The sequence below is a fragment of the Vespa velutina genome, chromosome 2 (assembly GCF_912470025.1).
Source record: "Vespa velutina chromosome 2, iVesVel2.1, whole genome shotgun sequence".
Classification (NCBI taxonomy): Eukaryota; Metazoa; Arthropoda; class Insecta; order Hymenoptera; family Vespidae; genus Vespa; species Vespa velutina.
This window is the reverse complement of record NC_062189.1, coordinates 2,125,397-2,146,643: the sequence shown is the minus strand read 5'-3', so window position 1 is coordinate 2,146,643 and position 21,247 is coordinate 2,125,397. Positions and strand designations below refer to the sequence as shown.

Genomic DNA, 21,247 nt, shown 5'->3' with positions numbered 1-21,247 from the left:
CATAGATATAATGAAAACAGCCGCAAAGTTTTTTTTAAAGTAAAAGTAACAATTTATTTTTTTTCTCTGTAGATAATACGAAATAATTCATCATATTTTTATGTTTATATTTTGCCTTATTAAATATTACAGATAATATTCCAAACACTTATTTAACATACTTTATCGAAGTAGATGCTTTTTTAACTGAACAGTGCAGTTCACAAATTATACATTAATTAATCTCAAAAGAGAGAAAGAGAGAGAGAGAGAGAGAGAGAGAGAGAAAGAGAGAGAGAGAGAAAGAAAGAAAAAAGAAAGAGAAAGAGAGAGAAAGAAATAAAGAAAAGAGAGAGAGAGAGAGAGAGAGAAATCACGATCGAAGTACTCTCTTCCAACTTATCGCAGTTTTTAGTAATAATAAGCGTTTATGGATTCATCAATGACAAGGTTTATATAATACCTATACGCGTACACCACCAATATTTATTGCAATTGTTGTTGTTTTGGAACCCGAATGACTATAGAGCTACTTACAAATGTGTCTCATCAGAATACAATTGTCGTTAAGTTATGGAGCTCTCTGTCTAAAGCAAAAATTTTTTAAAGCACCAACATACAAACTCAGATATAATTCTTATATTAATTTACTTTATAGCGCAGGCAATTAATGTGTTTTTTTTTTTTTGTTTTTGTATATTAAATATTGTACCTAATCATTTAAAATATAAAAAAAAGGCAGCATTGTAAACTTAAGATACAGTTTCATTCTCATTGATAATTCTTCATTATTTAGGAGATTGGTTTTTTTTGTTCCAGCATCCGTTACTTCAATTTCTGTACGCATATCAGTAACAAATATATCATATGCGCTCTTTACTATATAATGTATAGGTACATATAATCATATAACATCTAAAGCCAAGCTCCTGTAATATACACAACACTTGAGGCACTTAAATGTGTGCTCAAAGACCATTTTCTGATATTTCTTATATTACTTGCTTATAAGCATTATTCTACGTGGTATGTTATCTCTCGTAACAGTGTCATCAAAAAGGAAAGTCAGTGCCGTAATCAGGTATTCCAATATTTTATAACAGTTGTTTCTTTTGATCAATAGAAACAGAATAATATATTCCAGAATATTGATAACGATTAACTTCAGATTAATCTGTGTCTGATTATAATTGGAATAAATCACTTAAAGCTTCTCTAGTAAAGACTAGAAAGTATTTGGAACACCATGGAATGTTATATTTTCAAAATTTGTTTTATAATTTATATTTTAACGTAAATATATATTGTGTCAAATACATGTCTCAGCAGAGAAAATGTTTTGATTTTATCTTATAAATTTCTACCTCCTTAATGTTTTAGAGACTATCATTTTATTTAATGATTTTGTACCATTACATATAAGTATTCACAGAAAATGTGAAAACATTACTCTCTCGCTAATCTTGAAATAAAAACGAACTTCTGAAATGGAAAATATAACACACCAACGTATACAATCTTCATTCTAATGTGGATGGTTCTCTCAAACAATGTTATCTAAATAGCTTAATATTATAATCTAACTCAAAATACTGCACGTATTAACGACTGCAAGTTTAATTTTATTTACATCTAGCAATATCAAAACAAGTGCTCCCACACATACACATTATATATATTTGCCCATGTTATAAATTTGATTTATCATTAAACAAAATCATTAATTTCAGCTAAACTTCCAAAAGCACTCCAGAGTTTTTCTATGCAAGATGCTACATAATACAATTAAATTTTTTATTTTTCTTACTTTATATATACCTTGTTTAATAATTTATTTAATCGATAATTTTTTTTTTTTTTTTTTTTTTTTTTTTTTTGAAATTCTAGAGTACTTATTCTTCGATAATGTTTTTATTTTTATTTTTAATTTTTTTTTCTTGTTCTTCATATATTAAATATTTACATGTTTAATCATAGCTGCAGATAAATAAGCGAATATTAGCTAAAAGCAGAATAACTATACAAACAGATGAATGAAGTAGATTTGAGTAAAAAGAATACGAACTGAAAAATTGTCTATTATTGTGTGTGGCTGTTTATCTCTTTATATACATAATCAATATTCTGGAAAATATATTTCGCTCAATTATGTACACATACAATTAACTAAGATTAAGAAACCTATATCAAAGGTTCAGTCTGTTGCTTGCGTTATATGAAAAACATTATATTTTTGCCAAGATATGGTTGCTAATTGAGAGAGAGTGAAAAAGAGAAATAAAAAGAGAGAGAGAGAGAGAGAGAGGGAGAGAGGAAGAGAAAGAGAAATAAAAAGAGAGGGAGAGAGAAAGAGAAATAAAAAGAGAGGGGAGAGAGAGAGAGAAGGAGAAAGAAAGAAAAAAAAAGGTCAGTATCTATTAAAAAGTATGCATAGCAAGTTTTTTGGCACTAAGACAATATTTCCCAGTTACGGCCCTGTATTGTGAAAGTGTGTAGGCAATTCGGGGAATAGGGAGGGGGCAAAAGTTAGGAGAGAAAGGAATTAAAAGATTAATACATTAGCTTAATATTTTTACAAGCTAACAAATGTGTACCTCCAAAATTACAGAACCAAAACAATAACAATATTCTTCTATGCAACATGTTGTTCTGCCTGTAAACGTAACTCTTAAATGTAGGGTAATCGCTGTCTCTCGAAATAATTTGTTTATGATCCATAGTTAATCAATACACATTCATTGTAGGCAAAGTCACTGTACAATGTAAAAAGTTTTCTTATTTTCCACCACATCCACTTTAGGATGAAAGCAGTAGCGCATTCAATCCACTCAACCCAAATTAATGGTATAATATAGCTAAATATTGAAATTCATTGTAGCAGTATCTGTAAATATACTAATGTTATGTTGTTTTTAATTTTTTCATGCATTATATACATATTGTGTTAAATCTAAATAAAAAATATCTACAAAAAAAAAATTAATAAAAAAAAAAAAAAAATATATATATATATAAAAATATTACTCACTTAATAGTTTAGATGTTTCCATCTTTTTCATCTGTTTTATGTTTTGTACAAGGTAAGTCACGACAATGTTGTGCTACTTGAGCATAGCTTGGCTTTGTAACATCCTACGGTAAAAAAAAAAAAAAGAAAAAAAAAAAAAAATAATGCAATAATGAAATTAAGAAGTTACATTTTGCTGTTTATATATATATATATAAAATATTTTTTATAAAAAACATAGATATTTTAAATTATTACCATTTATATATAGAAATTTAATTTAGATGCATACAGAAAGAGAGTGTGGCTTTTAAGATTAAGAATAATGGTAAAAGCAAATTTATGGATAATGAGAAGAATGCTACTACTTAACATACAAAAACATACTTACTAAAGGAAAGGCAGATGTAACTCCAGTATGTAACTGAGAATTCTGTGAGGCAGTAGGGATGTTACAAGCGCACCTGGTCACTGGATCAGACTCTTCTGCTGCATTTGTGTTTGTAGTTATGGCCTCATCCACACCATTCATCATGTTCAAGTCATCAGTCTTTATAGATCTGTCAGCGGTGCATTTCAGTAAGAAAGAACTATACCTGAGCATGCATAAGTACAATATATATACATAGATATTGTTACAATAAATACGAAGAGAGAATAGTAATCAAACACAAATTAAAAAATCATGCACAAAAGTGTTATTAGTATATACTACTTATAAAAGGGAACAGGTCTGTGCAAAATTTGCAACACATTATTAGCGAACCAATATACGTACATTTATTTACCTTCACTGACAATGAAATTCTATAGTTATTTATTTTTTTTCATATTCATGTGTGTAAAAAAAATGATATAACATATTATATTAAAAACTATGATCGCTTTTAAAATGCTTCTAGAATTAGCTTGTAGCTGAATAATTAACAACATTATAATGATGTTAATAATACTAATATTAAACATTTGCACTAGGACCAGCACTAGTGTAAATAATAATAATGATAATATTCCTTTCACATTATCATCATCATTATTATTATTATTATTTTTATAATTATCAACATCATCATTATCATCATCGTCAAATAATAATAATAATAACAATAACAATAATAATAATAATAATAATAATAATAATAATAATAATAAAATAAAAAAAATAATAATAGTAATAATAATATTATTAATACCGGCACCAGCGGCAGTGACAGTGACAGTGGTGATGTTGATAGTAATTGTGGTGGTAATAGTAAATAAAAGAGAAAAATTGAACAAATAGAACGTATAACTTGACTTTCCGTTTGTTTATCAAAGTAAATAAAACAATTAAAAATATATAGAAATACTTAAAATGTGTGAATTTATAATAAACTAAATCGGAAGAGTTTGAAAGATAAAAAAAAAATTAATATAAAGTTGCCTTACTGAATTGAATAAATACTTTTTTCATGCAAATTGTATGTGCCTTTTATTTAATATCTTTTAAGTACTTCACACACTTTTACAAAAGATATATACTCATTGTATAAGAACTTAATAATTTTTACGAACATTTACAAACTATACCAATTCCTGATAATATTTAAGAACAACAATTTTACAACAACGCTGTATTTTACTGAGCTCTATAAAAATGTGTTGATTATATGCATCATATGTTTAATTCCCATGCAATTATTTTATTTAACAAAACAAAGAAAAGAAAGAAGAAAAAAGAAAAGAAAAGAAAAAAAAAGAAAAGAAAAGAAAAGAAAAAAAAAAAAGAAAAGAAAAGAAAAGAAAAGAAAAAAAATGCAACTGCCATGAAACATTAATAAAATTTGTGCAAACTTCTTTAAACAAAGTCACTACAAAAATGTATCTTTTAATAAAAGTAATGGCACTGCATTACCGAATGCAGTTTAGAAATTAACCCACCACAATATATTGAAATAGAAATAAATTTAAGAATGATTCACCTGAGTCTTAATATGCTTTCTGTTTAAGATATTATAATATATATTTAAATGTATTTAATATATAATATATAATGTTGCAATCTTAAAATTTCAGGAACCTTATAAGTAAGAAAGTAATTTTGCAATGTAATAAATTCCTATCTATAAGCAATAAGATTATGCGTTATATAATATAATGTCGAGACAATGAAATGTCTCTTGATTATCAATGTAATATAAAAAAATAAAAATGGGAAAAATAACTACATCCATATAACAACAAAAAACACTAAATCAACCAACATATAAGGACAGTTTTGCACACTTCAATTTCGTATCGCTTATTCATGCGCTCACGCGCGCACGTCTGCCTGTGAGAGAGTTGTGTGTGTCACGTGTGAATGCGCATGCGACGTATATCGTTACTACAGCCACCCACTGATTGCACGTTACGTGCGTGCTAAGATCGCGCCTACACACGCATGAGTGCACACATACGAAATCCATAAGATGACTCGATCAGTGGCAACAATTTACAGTTGCACACAGTGATTGAACTATAATTTTCTTTATTAAGAAAAAAGATCAAATAAAGCGTCCGTGTTAACGCGTAAACACGAATACGATCGCTTTGTTATATGCATATTATATATATTTGTATATATTCTGTATATGTGTATATATGTATATATATATATATATATATATATATATATACAGAATATAGAGAATATATGTATAGCGCGTACATACACATATATATAAAAATAAAGCACACTCACTTATCGGGAGACGACGGAGGAGTGAGGGTGATGGTGCTGAGGGCGATGTCTGTGGAGTCAGTGTTGCTAGCAGAAGGATTGGAGATTGAGACTGTGGGTACAGCAGGTGTATTTGCACCTCCAGAGCCAGTGGTAGCCTCTAATAAACCAGTGTTATGTCCACCAGCGCTTGATCCAGGACTCGCCGGCCTACTGCTATTTGCCAACTGTTGATAATTAGTCGCGGAATCTTTCTCCTTTATATTTTTTAGTTTTGCTGTTCCCTTTACCACATCTGACAGTCTATTTTGTGACTGTGAACTGTCGTTATTAACAGTTTCTACAGATGTATTATGGATTTTCGTAAGGTCGGCGTCTAGGCCAGGAAGAGGGGGAAAAGCAGAAGCTTCCAAGTCAAATTGTACCCCTCGATTGTATTGTGTGTTGTTATTACTGCTAACAGTGGACTCCCTGATTGACGGTAAAGCATTGTTGTTAGCCTTGGAAATAGTATCTTGATCTTTGGTCCGGCGATGTATACGATGACGTGGATATTGTACTCCAGATTCCAACGTCTGTACATCGTTTTCTTGTGGCCCTTTTGTTGAGTGATTACTGTTATATTGTATTTCCGCAGTAGACAGACCTGCATGAGAGGAATGGAACTTTGTGCCGCTCTGACAGGAAACAGAAGAGGGTTTTATCGTAGGTAAATTGGATGCAAAAGTAGGAGATGGCGTTGCCAAAGATACTGGTCCTCCGCTTATTGGAGGATGTGATGTACGACCTATAGGTACCATTCCACCTCCACTATCCATTGGACAACCTCTTTCAGGACCATTTCTTTGTTTATTTCTATATATTAAACATATAAATATATACCTATAAATATTTATTCACAAATAAATTGATATATCTACTATAACATATTTATTTATACTCTACCTGTGTCTTGGATTATATCTTGTATTATGAGGCTTAAATGTACTATGAGGGGTAATTCGATTCATTGTGAAAACACTGGACATATCGAAATAAGCAGGACTTGCTGGCCCCCAAGGCATCATCCCAGCAGGATAAAAAGGTTGATGCTAAATACAAATAAAAAAACAAGAAAAGAAAAGAAAAGAAAATATATATACATTTACTAAAGTAGCTTATAAAGTTTTATACATATATATATATATATATATACACATACGTTTATTTATACTCCTTTATACAATAGAAGTTATTTATACTCACATAAACATGAACCTGATTAGCATAAGGTGGCATAGTAGTTTGTGGCATAGTGGTACCGTTTGTATATAGGAAGCGTTGTTGTCCAGCCGTATAACTACTCGGATCATAAACGGGTGGTGGTGGTGGAGTTCTATACCCATTTTTGATGCCACCTACTCCAGCAACAACAGGTATTGGTAACCTATTCATTGGTTTAGCTTTGATTCGAGCCATTATTGGCTTTCCCTGATTAAAAAGCGTATATAATAGTTAAATTTTTACCTACTTTATTATCATTACACAAATTTTTCTTGTCCAAATATTTAGAGGGAAAAAAGAAGAAGAAGAAGAAGAAGAAAAAGAAGAAGAAGAAGAAGAAGAAGAAGAAGAGAGAGAATATAGAATTACATATAGAGATATAGTTAAAAAAGTTAAAATTTACCTGAAATTCTCGAACTTCTTCACGTAAAAACCTATAGGCCTTTTGAGCATCTTCATCAGATTCAAATGTTACATACCAAGAGCTATTATGAGCAAACTCACAAGAAATAAACCTTGGACATCCTTCACCAGAGAATAAATTCTAGAATTGCAGTTCACAGAGAAGCATTAAATCTAACTTTCTAAAGATCTGATATATATATGATAGGAAGGATCGATCAACAGAAAATTATAGATTAATATCCAAAACTTATTGCGATAAATTAACATTATATTACGACTAACCTTAACTTCTTCCAATGGTGTACTATCAGGTATTTCACGCAAAATGACAATACACCGTTTATGATTAGGTCTTACTTTTTGACCTTCTTCATCCACTTGGACATTTGGAGACTCTCTTAACACTTCTGTTATAAGCTTTATATCTTTTGTTAACTTCTTCACTTGATTGAAATTAGCTACTGTCCATATGGGTACATATTGATCATTATCCATTTGCGATAATAAATATGTATCATTGGCTAAATTCTCTCTATAATTCATTACCACAATACATTAAATCATTTAATACGAGTAATGAATAATTCATATTGATACATAATTTATTTATTATTATAAATTGAAAATATTAATATTAAAAAGTAAATATGATCACAATACCTGGAAAAATAATATTCAAGCTGTGAAGAGAGCATCTGTTTGAGTTGATCCAGAGGTATGCCAGAAGCAGACAGATCTGCCATCGTGGTTGGAGGAGTTGACACATCACCTAATGTAGCAACATCTACACGATTATATCCCACTGCACCTGCAATACCTACGGCATGTTGCGACGAAGGCTCCAATAGATTAACACCTGCATCAAGGGTTAATTCATTTCCACTTTGTGCTCCATTCATGATGCTGTATTCTATATTAGATGCATTACTTTCAATCGCAACCGTAACTGGACCCAAAGTTTCAGGGGTGGTCGGATAAACCGCCCCTGGTGGGAGCTTCCCAATGTCCCCATTCATGTACACGTACCCTAAACAGAATAGGATATAGTTTAGTACTAGAGATAAACTAATAAAATTATATGACATTCTACTGAGATTAATTGTTTAATACTTACATTATATATACACTTTTTTTTTATCTATTTAATGCGGTCGAATGGTTACTTAATATGTCTGCAGTAAAAATTTTACTCGATAAAGGAAACTGCGACAAAAGATTTCAAATATCTCATAATTTATATATGGAAAGTACGTACTTTGTTGAGTTATATACGAAGTATGTATTTTGTCGAAAAAAAAAAAAAAAAAGAAAAAAAAAATTATATAAAAGAAAAATAAAAAGAAGTAATAATTACATCATTAACAAAGAAAAGATTTCTAATTACAAACTCCAATAGAAATTATATTTTGGATGTGCGTGTGTGTGTGTGTATTTAAATAACCTTAAAAGTGAACTTACATGTGGAGATATATAAAACATTTATATAAAACATAATATTATATAAAATAATTTTGCAATATAATTTTTTTTTTTTTTTTTTTTTTTTTTTTTAAATTAAGGTATTATATTACTTCTTATTATAGCTCTTGAATATTATTGCCACTACCATCATGTATTAAAAAGAATTGAAATATTGCAAAAAGCTAGTACATTGTTAACGTTGAAAAAAAAAATATCTCATTTAAATATTTTTAAAAATTCTATGATTAATAACATACAATTGTCACTAATATAGAAATGAGTTTAAAACAAATTGCTTAAACATCTGCTGCATCATACATTGTACTTCCACTGACCAGATAGTAGAGAGAAACGAGGAAAGGGGGGAGTGGGGGAGAGAGGAGGGGAAGAGAGAGAGAGAGAGAGAGAGAGATAAAGAGAGAGAGAGAAAGAGAGACAGACAGAGAGAGAGAGAGAGAGAGAGAGAGAGAGACAGAAAGTATAAGAAAATGTCAACTTCGAAAATGTTACCATTAATAAAATATTTAATTTCTAAAGTAGATTACTAACTACTAATGAATTTAATGTTATAAAAGGGATAGAATACGAATAAAGCGACATCGAAACGATTGCAAATTGCAAAGCAAAGTGGTGTGTGTGTGTGTGTGTGTGTGTGCGTGTGTGAGTGAGAGAGAGAGAGAGAAAGAGAGAGAGAGAAAGAGAGAGAGAGAAAGAGAAAGAGAGAGAGAGAGAGAGAGAGAGAATGTAAGGTAGAGGAGAGGTAAGCACATGCTAAAATTTCTGAACTCTTATTGAAAGTTCCTATGCTACTGTCACACGTATAGATTCGAACGTCACATTGTATCCTTTTGATATAGCTCTTCGGAAAAGTTTGCGGCATAAAAAGTAAAAATTTATAAAAGGCAAGATATGCAATATGTTGGAGACGACTGGCCAAATATAGAGTGAGATGCTGGCCGGGCGAACGAGCACGCAGGCATGTACGAATCGTAATCATTCGAGTAGTACACTTTCTTATATCATAGATCAATACCGAAATCACTATTCATCGTAAAACAATTCTGAATTCCATGTGTCTTTATCACTTAATGCCTTTAGGAAGGCTCGTTTACTGCTTCGTATACTCGGGTATGTAAGTACCGTGAGCACACACAGAACACTCTGTGTGCTAAAAACGAAATCTTATTCCACGTTTTAACAAATGAAAAAATCGTTATAGCCCGTATATCTAACCTATTATTATCTTCTATATCATTTGGATAAATGTGATTAACGCCAATTGGCAATTTAACAAAATTCTTACCGAGAGGAAGAATCAACTCAACACACAATTTCTCAAGGAAACTACAAAATGGCTGACACAGAAAGGCACATGCCGTGGCTCAGTGCATTATGGGTCGTTGGTATGTAGTTCGACGAAAGTGATATCTATCGGTTATTTCGATAAAATCCTAAAATTTCCCCGGTAAAGTTAAAGTGATTCGACTCTTTCATTTCAAACGATGATATTTCTTATATTACGTCGTCTTCTATCCACGTCTATATTACATCATAGAGGCGCGAGATACGAATTATAATTAAATGTAAAAAGTAATATTTAAATGAGACTCTATTTCGTACCATTCGATAGAAACTTTTTATCAATTAATTTTTGTTTAATAATTCGTTCTTTCTTTTTACTTTTTTTCTTTTACTTGCCTAATCTTATAATTATTTAAAAATTTATTATTAATCAATATTATACAATTATATATTCAATGTTCGCCTATATATTTCACTTTAACACTGTGTCGCGTTCATTAATAAATGTGTGTATGTACCTACAGGATCCTATACAATTTACGTACATATTACGTACATAACGAATGTTTAAACGTTAAAAAATCTTACATTTTGTATTATACAAAATGATGTGTAATTTTACATATGTATGTCATAAATATAATAGAATTTGATAAAGAGGGAAAAAAAATAACTAAAAGGAAAATATTCCAAGATGTATATACTCGTACGTACAAACGGACATATTATCGACTACGGGAATAGTACGTATCTAGCTCACGAGATATCGTGACAAACCATGTTTAAGAATGTTACGCGTGTTTGATTTTTTATCAACTTTTTATTTATTACTTCGATATAATAGTAGAGATTTTATCATCGATTTGTATTAAAATTAATGATCATCGTTTAAAGGCAAATACAAATAAATAATAATAGCCTTTTCTTTCTTTTTTTTCTCGTTTTCTTTTTTCTTCTTTTTTCTTTTTTTTTTCTTTTTTTTTCTTTTTTTTTTTTTTTTTTTTTTTTTTTTTTGGATGAATTTATTTCTTTCCAACTTATGATGTAATTAGTCACTGTGTTATATAGCTATTCATGTAATATCAAGTACTGTATTATATGTAAAAAAAAAAAAAAAACTAAAAAGTATTATTTGTGCTTTTAATAATCTTGTTTGAGAAAAATGGAAAGCTCTGCTTCTAACGATAATAGAAATGGAACACGAAGAAGTAATCGCTTAAAAATATCATCGATGATCATCAAAAATTCAACGAAATATACACATATCGTATGTACAATTTGGGTTTTTTTTTTTTCTTTTTCTTTTTTCAGAATTGAAACAACTGAATTTAGATCTATTTCTAAGATTTACAACTTCTATGATCAATGTTTAATTTTTAATGTTTAGGTTATTTAACCAACTTGATTTTTCCTTCGAAATTTCCTTTTTTTTGATTGAATAGTAGCATCTAGTTTTGGTTGAGAACTTGGAATGATTTCATCTAAATCTACTAAATTTGTAATAAACTCGGTATTTGATTTTTTTATATTATTGTGTGATACCGTTTCAATTGTTGTAACATTATTTTTGTAATTGCTAGTAGAAACGATATTGTTGTTTGAATTATTACTTAATAATCTTTCAGATTCGTGTAGAGCCACCAAACTGAAATTTTTTAATCTTTCCAAAATCGTCATTGGAATAGCACTGCAAGCTAAATCATAACTTTCTTTTATTCTATTTCCATATTTAAGATTATTAGAAGCCTGTAAAAAAGGAAAAGTACTAAGCTTATGAATTAGAAACAACAAAATTTTATATTTATTTTATAAAGTTATTCATATATTATATACATTAGAACTTTTTATGTAAATACCTTTTCAAGAAATACATTATTCTTATTGTTAATAAGGGGTTTAATACTTTTACATTTAACCCATGAATGTTTTAATTCTTTTTTATCAAAAAATATCACATGATATTTCACCTATAATTACGTATAAATTAATGTAATATATTCAATTTGAGCATGTATACAGATATGCATGTCTATGCATATTTATAAAAAAAACTCTATTATCATAAAGAAGAAATATTGCATCTATATATCTATTTATGCTTACAGGAATTATAGAGTTCTTTTTTAATTCATAATATCTAAATTTAATAGGACAATCATCCACCATAGCAGGCCACCATAAGTAAGTATTTCTTTTTGCCCACACTATACTTCCAGCATTATATTTATTTTCTATTAAATCAGATTCTATTTCTTGTGGCTTAGGTTCTTCCGGGATAACACATGAGGCTAGTTTTATATCTATAATATTAAATATTTTAACTATGCCAATAAGTTGTTTAACAAAGTGTAGAGTTTTATAATATTTTATTTAATAGTGACATTTTTTTTATGCAATATATTTATTGTGAGAAATTTATTTACCAGAATTCATTTCGCAGTACCATATAACAGGTACATCTATTGGATCATGATAGTCTATAGTATACCTCCATTTTTTACATTTTTTTCGACAACATTGTATCCACATACCTACGTCTCGACGTGGTTGTAACCATTGTAACTTATCTTGCCATGTTCCATTGCCATTGTATTGAGACAATATTGGCATATTGTGATCGTTCTCACGTACGATATACTGTGATCTATCCAAATTATTTATCTTACTTTCTAAAATAATAAAATTTCTCTTTTTAAAAATTAACAAGTTTAATTATCAACGATCACACTATGCACTAAATAAAACGAATGAAACATTTAAACGCTCTTTCATTAAATACGATTATATTGTGCAATGGAATACAAATATTTACAATATATTAACTTTTTTGGATGAAGTTAAGACAATAAGTATATAAATATATTTTTTTTTAGAAATATTGATATATCTCATTATATACGTAAATGAGTTAAATCATTTCTAATGTTAATACCTTTTCTCTCACAAAAGTTTTGATTCTTTTTATTATAATTAGTTGACTTTTTACTACATGTAGCCTTTGTCGTTGTATTATTTTTTGTACTTCTTGGTGTTTCTACTATCTCGTATATTTCTTGTATATTATTTTCATTATTTTTATTGTACAACTGTAACTTTTTTGTTATCGATCTAGTAATTCTTGGTTCTATTAATGCATTGGAATTTTGTGTTACTTCTTTTATATTAGATATTTTCTCCGTTTTCTTATTCTCTTGTTGAAATATATTGTATTTTATAGTACTACATATCTCAGAATAATTTTCGGATTCAAGAACGACACCACTATCCCTATCGTTGATCTCATAGAATCTTTCGTCTTGATACATTAATTTTTTTGGCTTTAATTCGTTTCTGTTCCATTGTTTCTTTTTCTTTATTGGCGTTGTAGGTATCAATAAAGGTCTTTTTACCATTGGTGTCTGTATACTAATTCCAATATTATTGTCTGTTAGAACAGTGTAATTTTCTTGATTGTGCTGTAAAGCAAAGATAATATCTATTGTCTCATTCTATGTATTAATTGTTTTTAATAAATGATTCCAATTATCATTACATATAATATTTATATAAGAAGAACTTATTTGCAAAAGAAAAAAATTTCCTTCTTATTAGAATAAAAAAGTATGCTAACAATAAAAATTACTTACATAATTTAATATTCTATATATAAAGTGTATAATTAAAATATTATTTATATAGTGACTTGCTTTTATATATATTTGATAAAAAGAGAGAGAGAAAGAGAGAGAGAGAGAGAGAGAGAGAAAGAGAGAGAGAGAGAGAGAAAGAGAGAGAGAGAGAGAGAAAGAGAGAGAGAGAGAGATACCTTTGGTAAATCAGTTTTAGTTGAAGAAATATATGATCTTGTACAGACATAGGAACATTGTTCAAGAGGGTTTTCATTGTCACAAATTTGAGAAGTTGTTACGTCATAATAATGAAGAAGATTTTTTTTACTATTTATATTGAAATTTTTCATATTCTGTTCTATTTCTTCAATAGAATTAAGATTAAGTAGAGAACTTTTAGAGAAATTCATCATATATATATATATATTGTAGATATATAAATTGAAAAATATTGAATTAAAGTGATTTTTTTAAATTGACAATTTTTTCTAAATTTCAATAATTTGTGCCTCAACTATTTTAAATACTACAATAACGTATTTATGAAAAGTCAATAATTTAATGTCGAGAAACCCGCCACATTTAATACGGGGTTCGCACGAGATTACACACGGTAACTAACGAGGACGATGTTAGCCAATAGAAATGGACTATTAATGATGAAATTTGATCGAGTTTAATCATAATATTAATACTATAATAAAAGAGGTGAGAGAGAGAGAGAGAGAGAGAGAAAGAGAGAGAGAGAGAGAGAGAGAGAGATAAAAAATTTATTGCCTCTTCGATGAGATAATTGAAATCAAAACTCCCGACATACACATGACTCTTTAGATTAATTTGATCAGGTAATTTGTATTATTGATTGATATTACATGATTGTATAATATACATAATTTTTTATTTGTTTTTTGTTTTCTTTTTTTTCTCTCTTTCTATTCATCATTTACATCGCATACAAATCTAATTAATTTTCATATGAATAATTGTTTGATTCAAAAAAAAAAAAAAAAAAAAAAAAAAAGTCATACGATTAAAATAAAAATATTTACGCTGAAATAGTTAATATTTTAATTTGAAATTTTTTATTTTATATTTACTTTATAAACTACATATATATATATAATCACACATATATATATATATATATACATACATATATCGTGAAAAAGAAATGGTGTATTAACGGTTTTTGACGTTAACTTGCATTTTATAAGTACAAATACAAAAGCATACACATGTGTGTATGTGTGAGTATATGTGTGTTCTTTCTGTGTCGATAAAATATATTATATATTTAATAATAATAATCGTATATGAAATCAAGTTGTTTCTGGACTATCATAGAATGACTATTTTGTTAGTGACGCGATCGCTCTTTTTTATGATTGAATTCGGCTCGGTTGCCGAAGGTAACCGAAGGTGACTTCGGCTTCGCGTCAGCTATCCACATAGAAAATGGAGTTTGAGCGGAGCGAGCGAAGCAGCTATTTTCTACCGTCAATGGGTGCAGAGGAAGAGTTCTGAGTCGAGTGTGCTTTCCTGTGTTCCTCTTGTGTATTATCGATCAGTCAACATTTTTATGTTTGATTCTGGGAGACATTGCGTCTGGAATTAACTGATAACAATTAAAAACTAATAAAAGGTAAGTTATTAACGTGGTACGGTTATAAAGCGGCGAAATGCCGAACGAAAACTTCGGGTATTAGTGATCATTCCGTTTACAGTGCGCACGAATTTGTTCTGCGCATGCGCGATCGCGGGAACGATAAATTTTACGTAGATACTACGAATATTTCGTTATTACACGTTCAACCTATAAATTATAATATGTTGATTAAAAAATAGTGAAATTTTTTATGTTATTACGTTGTTACGTAAAATAATTCATCGGAAAGTTTTCCTACTATTTATTTCACATTTTTTTATAGGAAATATTTGTTAATAATATATATAATATGTCACTTTTATATCTCAGAATTAGGTCTGCTGTGTCTATATATAAACAACTTTCACTTTTTTACTTTTTGGAATTATTTGTCTTTATTAAAAATATCAGTCATGTGATTCTTTTTTATGTTATCTTATGAACAACACGTTAGAATATAAATCTTAAGTTTTCTGGATTTATTGTAACTTTATTGTGTATATATATATATATATAAGGATATTGAGTAATATTGTTTTTATTATATTTTTTAATTAATGCTTTGTATTGCTCCGATTGATATTTTAATATTGATTCTTGTTTTTTATTAGAACAATGTCTGCCACTGCTCAAGATGATCGTTCCATGAAAGCCAATCAGATTAACAAGAAAGATAATGAAAAATCTCGAAAAGTCTTCAGTTCTTCACATAAAAAGCACAAGCACGAAGATAGTCGTCATTTTAAATTTGGACGGAAGCGATTACAAAGTTTTACCAATAATACTAAATTTTTTCCACCGTACAAACGTAGAAAGAAGGAGGGTATTATCATACCACCGACTAAATTTCTGTTGGGTGGTAATATATGTGATCCGTTAAATTTAAATAGTATGCAAGACGAAGAAGTGAATAGAGCTATGAATGCAGTTACTCCAAAATCGAGTCCTTTACCGACGCCTAAGCACAAAAAAGAAGCAATTGAAGTTATAATTCCACCAAATATTTGTGATCCTCTTAATTTAAGCAATTGTAATGATAATGAGGAATATGAAAAACAACTTATTTCCCCAACAAAAAAAGGCTCCAAACGACGTAACAAAAAGCGAAAACGTGCTTCTTCAGGCTCTGGGAAAGATGATGCAAAGGAAGTCCAGGAAATAGAGATGAAAGATAACGATATTATAAATTCTGTAGAGTCGAATGGTAGTAGTGCCTCGGAAAGAGTTACATCTTTGTCAGAAGACATTGCTTCTGATTCTCCACCAGAAAACCAAGTTAAAGAATGTAAATTGGAAAGTCCAAATAAGGAAAAAGTTAAATTACGTTTAAAAATATTGGACGACCTTAAAGATAAGCGATTAAGGAAGCTGGATGTGAAAGATAAGATAGTGAGTCCAGTTATTCCTCAACCTGGTGCATGGAAGCCTAGACCACAACATCGTCCTAGCCAAGATAAAAAGAAAAAACAACAACCGTTACCAAATTTTAAAGAAAAGGATGCCCGTTATCAGTATGGTAATTACAATAAATATTATGGATACCGTAATCCACATCATGTTGTGGATACAAGATTGACCGTATTTGCTCAACGTAAACACTTATTTTTGGGGAAAGACATTCTTGACATAGGCTGCAATATTGGACATATTACTTTATCAGTTGCGAGAGATTTAATGGCACGAAGCGTGACAGGTATCGATATTGATAGAATGCTTATTAAAATTGCACGCAAGAATGTTAAACATTATGTGAACTGCGTTCAGTCACCTGCAAGCAACGAGGACAATGGAGAAGGGCAAAGAGATTCAGATACGAACTTTTTTCCTATGTCTATGCCAATTAATTACGGACCCATTGACATTCCTGGTTTCACTAAAAATAAAAATCATAGAGGTTTTCCTTATAACGTTACTTTTGTACAGGTAATATTCATTTTTAATTTGAATAGAATAACAAATAAAATATATATTAATAAACTGTTACATTTGATCATAGGGAAATTATGTATTAGAAGACGATGCCCTCTTATGCTTGGAACAACCTCAGTTTGATACAATTCTTTGTTTATCCATTACCAAATGGATACATTTAAATTACGGAGATGCTGGATTAAAACGAGCTTTCAAACGTATGTATGCACAATTATGTCCGGGTGGTGTATTAGTATTGGAGCCACAAGGATGGGGTAGTTATGGTAGAAAAAAGAATCTCACGGTATGTATCTTTTAGTCTTTTGTTTACCCTTTTTCGAATTTTTCATGTACAAATACTTAATTTTTTTTTTTTTTTATTAGAATGCAAAGAATTACTTTTTCGTTTGTTTCAGGAACGAATATATAAAAATTATCAGAGTATTGAATTCTTTCCTAACAAGTTTACACAGTATTTACTTTCTCCCGAAGTAGGCTTTAGTAAATGCGAAGTTGTATCTATTCCTCCACATCCGTCGAAAGGATTTCAAAGACCTATTCAATTATTCACCAAAGTTGCCTCTATTACAGAAAACACAGAGAATTTGGAAAATGTAAATACTTCCATATCGAACGTGTCTATCGAAAATACTCAAGTACGACACGAAAGGAGGGATGAACAAAAGGATTTAGAACGTAGACAATACGAACGAGATCTTTTTCCAAAAGATAATAAAGAAGGCAACATGTCAGAGATCAGTCAACAAAGTGGAGAATCAATAAATCAGTATGATCAATTAGAAAATGTTTATGCGCCTAGTGCTACACCATGTTACGATACACCTGGTCATAATAACGACAATAGTCAACCTATGGAAATGTCAAAGATGTGTTATGTCGATGTAAATATCGAACATCATAAAGTCGATGTAGAAATGCAAGATGTTAATAGCAAACAAACAAAAGAATCTACATTGCAAGTATTATATGCTAATAAATCTAACAGTGAACATACCGTAAAAGAAATCCAAAAAGTTATAGAATACTCGGATAATAAGGACGACGGGATGATTAATAATAAAATTGGAGTAAAACGACTGGCCGATGATAAAAAAGTAATTGACGAGGATACTAAGAATTTGAAAAAGACACCTGGAACATTGAGAATTAATGAGAATAAAAACAAGATATACAAAGAACAGGTTGAACCATTACAGAATACAAATGTTATTAAAGACAAGTGTACTATCGAGAAAATTAATTTTAGGAACTTAGAGAAAACTAATGAAGTATCCAGACTGTATGTGCAGTCTTCCAAAAAGTCATTCCATAATTTGGATGGTGTTCAAGTCTCGAGCAATACATCGAACAATGAAGGATCTTTAGAAACCCAATTGTCGAGTAAATCTGACTTCCATCAAGATAAAAGGAATGTTACAACTAAAGATGTCAATGATAAATCGGCAAACGAAAATCAGCAGGTACGGACATGTCCGTAAACTTGTTTACAAGATTGAGTAAAGAAACAATTGTATGAATGTTATTAGAACAAGAAGACATAAATCATTATTAATTTTAGTTGATTACGTTTAATGTACAAAGTGAGTGATCTTTTTCCAGGCGAATAGTCCATAGATTATTCATGTACTTTTTCATGTCAATTTTCCTTAATTTTTTCTTTTTTTCTTTTTTATTTTCTACCTAGATATTTTTTGTTTCTTTCTCCTTTTTCGACAAATCAGCGTTACTAAAATAACTTTGCAGTTTTAAGTTTAATCATCATTCATATTCTACGAAGCATTCTGGTTGTTATATGCATTCGACGACGTATTAATAAATCGTGAAATAAGTTGTCAAATGTTAAACTATTAAATAACAAATTTATTTACATAAATTAAAACTTTTTTTCTTAAAATAATTTTTATGTATGTAATATTAGATTATAGAAAAAAAAAAAAAAAAAAAAAAAAAAAAAAAAACAAAAAAAAACGAAAGAAAAACGAAAAAAAATCTATTTTTAGGATATAAGAGAGAAAAAGTTTTTCTCTTAATTTTTAACGTTATCATCGCGAAATGAACGGACATTTTGATTATATATAAGTAACTCGGGCCATAAACATTTGCCTATAGTCGCAAGTAACGTCCTTTTTGTTTTTCTTTTATGTTACAATCTTATAAACAAATGCTTCTTATTTCTTCTCTCTTTTGTTTGTTTTATATATTTGTGTAAAAAAAAAAAAAAAAAAAAAAAAAAAAAAAAAAAAAAACAAGATGAAAAGATCGAATAGAATTATAAAGAGTAATATAAAACGATATATAATTTGTTTATTTTTACAAAATATTCGTTTTAAAATTTCTTTGGACGATATCAAAAGAAATTAATTTTACATAAATTTAAATTTAATAATAAAACCACACACATACACATACACATACACATTATTCGCGGTGAAGCGTATATATATATATATATATATATATATTGGCTGTGTCTGTAGAATAATAATAATAATAATAATAATAATAATAATAATAATAATAATAATAACAGGCAAAAGGGAATAAAAATAAATTCTAAGTACGTGCCTGAAATATTGAAAACATTTATCATTATCATCATTATCGTCATCATAATCATCATCATCATCATCATCATCATCAAGGGCACGATTAAAATATTTATATTGAAATTATACTTCGTGAAAGACTGATTATTAAACTTGGGCTTTACCATGTCTTTCAATGTAAGAAAATTAAAAAATATAAATAAGAGAGAATCTCAAGATATAAATTTATTATTGTGCTCACGTGATTCAGCCCTAAATTTAAATTTCATACCAAAACTGAATCCAGAAAATGACAAGAGGTCCGATATTAATAAATAGTAATAAATAGTTATGTGTAAATGAAATTTTATTTTTTTCGAAATTTATGTTAATTACAAATATATTGGAAAGAACACGTGGGACTCATAAATTACTTATCTTTAAATATAGTTTTTTGAAATCAATGTTCATAACAAAGCAAGAAATCGTTGTCTGTTTGTTTTGTTTTGTTTTTTTTTTTATTTATCAATGCTCATGAGTTCATTATAATATTATAATATTATTATATCTCAGCGGACATTACCTGTTGCCAAGTATTACTCGTGTTTGTTTTAGATAATGCCAAAGTAGCGGACACTGTAACTCGGATATACCATCTTGGAGATCAACTTGGAAATAATAATTCAGTGCAGAAACAATAACTAAGGAAATTCATTGAGATTTGTATTCTTCTACTTTGAAAGAGATAATATGAAGAATCAATTGTTTGGAATATAAATCAAGACGAAGAAACTAATTTCAATCTAGAATCCTTGAAATCATGGATTGGATTGGATTCTCTGCGGCTTTAAAATGATGAAACTTTTAGTGCGATCAAACTTATCGTTCCATAAGTCTTATTTATTTATTATTTGTAGTACTATTAATGAAAAGTCCTTTGTGCATTTCTTTAATGAATCGGTTTTACAAAGCTGTCAAAGGGGAATTAAGCTTGTGTAGCAGTATTTCCTCCATCATTTGTTATATATATATTTATATATATATATATATATATATATATATATATATATATAATATTTCTTGGTATAAGAATATTAGAAAATTGATAATATAATATTATTCGTTATCACGAATCAGTTTTAGAATAGAATTAAAAAAAGTATGAATGAATGACAAAAGAAGGAAAAATATAAATGAAAAGGAAAGAGAATGAGGCGATAGGTATATAAGTCATTTGAAATATCTTGTACAGGTAGAGATTTATTTCTGCTTTTCATCTAGTCTGTCTAATTAACTCAATACTCCGAGACAATGAGTTGTATATGTACTATATACGATGCTAAGATTTTTCTTGCTATACTATATTCGTTATATTTCTTTTTTCTTTCTCTCTCTCTCTCTCTCTCTCTCTCTCTCTCT

At 29.0% G+C, this 21,247-nt stretch overlaps 3 protein-coding genes across 12 annotated transcripts; 1 reads left to right on the top strand and 2 right to left on the bottom strand.

The window, feature by feature from the left end:
• Window positions 1–10: 10 nt before the first annotated feature.
• LOC124957723 (la-related protein Larp4B) lies at window positions 11–10,265 on the bottom strand. 6 transcript variants are annotated; one of them, XM_047514947.1, is made up of 12 exons: window positions 10,120–10,189; window positions 8,470–8,558; window positions 8,284–8,382; window positions 8,016–8,211; window positions 7,638–7,887; window positions 7,354–7,494; window positions 6,933–7,157; window positions 6,633–6,778; window positions 5,709–6,542; window positions 3,378–3,582; window positions 3,008–3,111; window positions 11–2,863 (listed from the first exon to the last, which is right to left on the bottom strand). In XM_047514947.1, the coding sequence occupies exons 3-11, from the start codon at window positions 8,369–8,371 to the stop codon at window positions 3,016–3,018; spliced, it is 2,181 nt and encodes a 726-aa protein (XP_047370903.1). In that variant the 5' UTR covers window positions 8,372–8,382; window positions 8,470–8,558; window positions 10,120–10,189; the 3' UTR covers window positions 11–2,863; window positions 3,008–3,015. The 6 variants fall into 6 exon arrangements, with proteins under 6 accessions (XP_047370903.1, XP_047370904.1, XP_047370900.1 ...); XM_047514948.1 differs by lacking the exon at window positions 8,470–8,558 and having other exon boundaries at window positions 10,120–10,264; XM_047514944.1 differs by having other exon boundaries at window positions 8,016–8,382; window positions 10,120–10,195.
• An 853-nt stretch (window positions 10,266–11,118) lies between these two features.
• On the bottom strand, window positions 11,119–15,461 carry LOC124957722. Of its 2 annotated transcripts, none has more exons than XM_047514940.1 (4): window positions 13,924–14,694; window positions 13,051–13,573; window positions 12,542–12,787; window positions 11,119–12,418 (listed from the first exon to the last, which is right to left on the bottom strand). In XM_047514940.1, exons 1-4 carry the CDS (start codon window positions 14,137–14,139, stop codon window positions 12,117–12,119), a joined length of 1,287 nt encoding a protein of 428 aa, XP_047370896.1. In that variant the 5' UTR covers window positions 14,140–14,694; the 3' UTR covers window positions 11,119–12,116. The 2 variants fall into 2 exon arrangements, with proteins under 2 accessions (XP_047370896.1, XP_047370898.1); XM_047514942.1 differs by lacking the exon at window positions 13,924–14,694 and adding an exon at window positions 15,222–15,461 and having other exon boundaries at window positions 11,121–12,418.
• LOC124957721 (7SK snRNA methylphosphate capping enzyme-like) lies at window positions 14,836–20,870 on the top strand. 4 transcript variants are annotated; one of them, XM_047514938.1, is made up of 5 exons: window positions 14,836–15,368; window positions 15,983–17,294; window positions 17,368–17,586; window positions 17,699–18,763; window positions 20,444–20,870. In XM_047514938.1, exons 2-5 carry the CDS (start codon window positions 15,987–15,989, stop codon window positions 20,456–20,458), a joined length of 2,607 nt encoding a protein of 868 aa, XP_047370894.1. In that variant the 5' UTR covers window positions 14,836–15,368; window positions 15,983–15,986; the 3' UTR covers window positions 20,459–20,870. The 4 variants fall into 4 exon arrangements, 3 of the variants coding, with proteins under 3 accessions (XP_047370894.1, XP_047370895.1, XP_047370893.1); XM_047514939.1 differs by lacking the exon at window positions 20,444–20,870 and having other exon boundaries at window positions 15,983–16,887; window positions 16,987–17,294; window positions 17,699–19,176; XR_007103723.1 differs by having other exon boundaries at window positions 14,837–15,368; window positions 17,699–18,883.
• The last annotated feature ends 377 nt before the right edge of the window (window positions 20,871–21,247 follow it).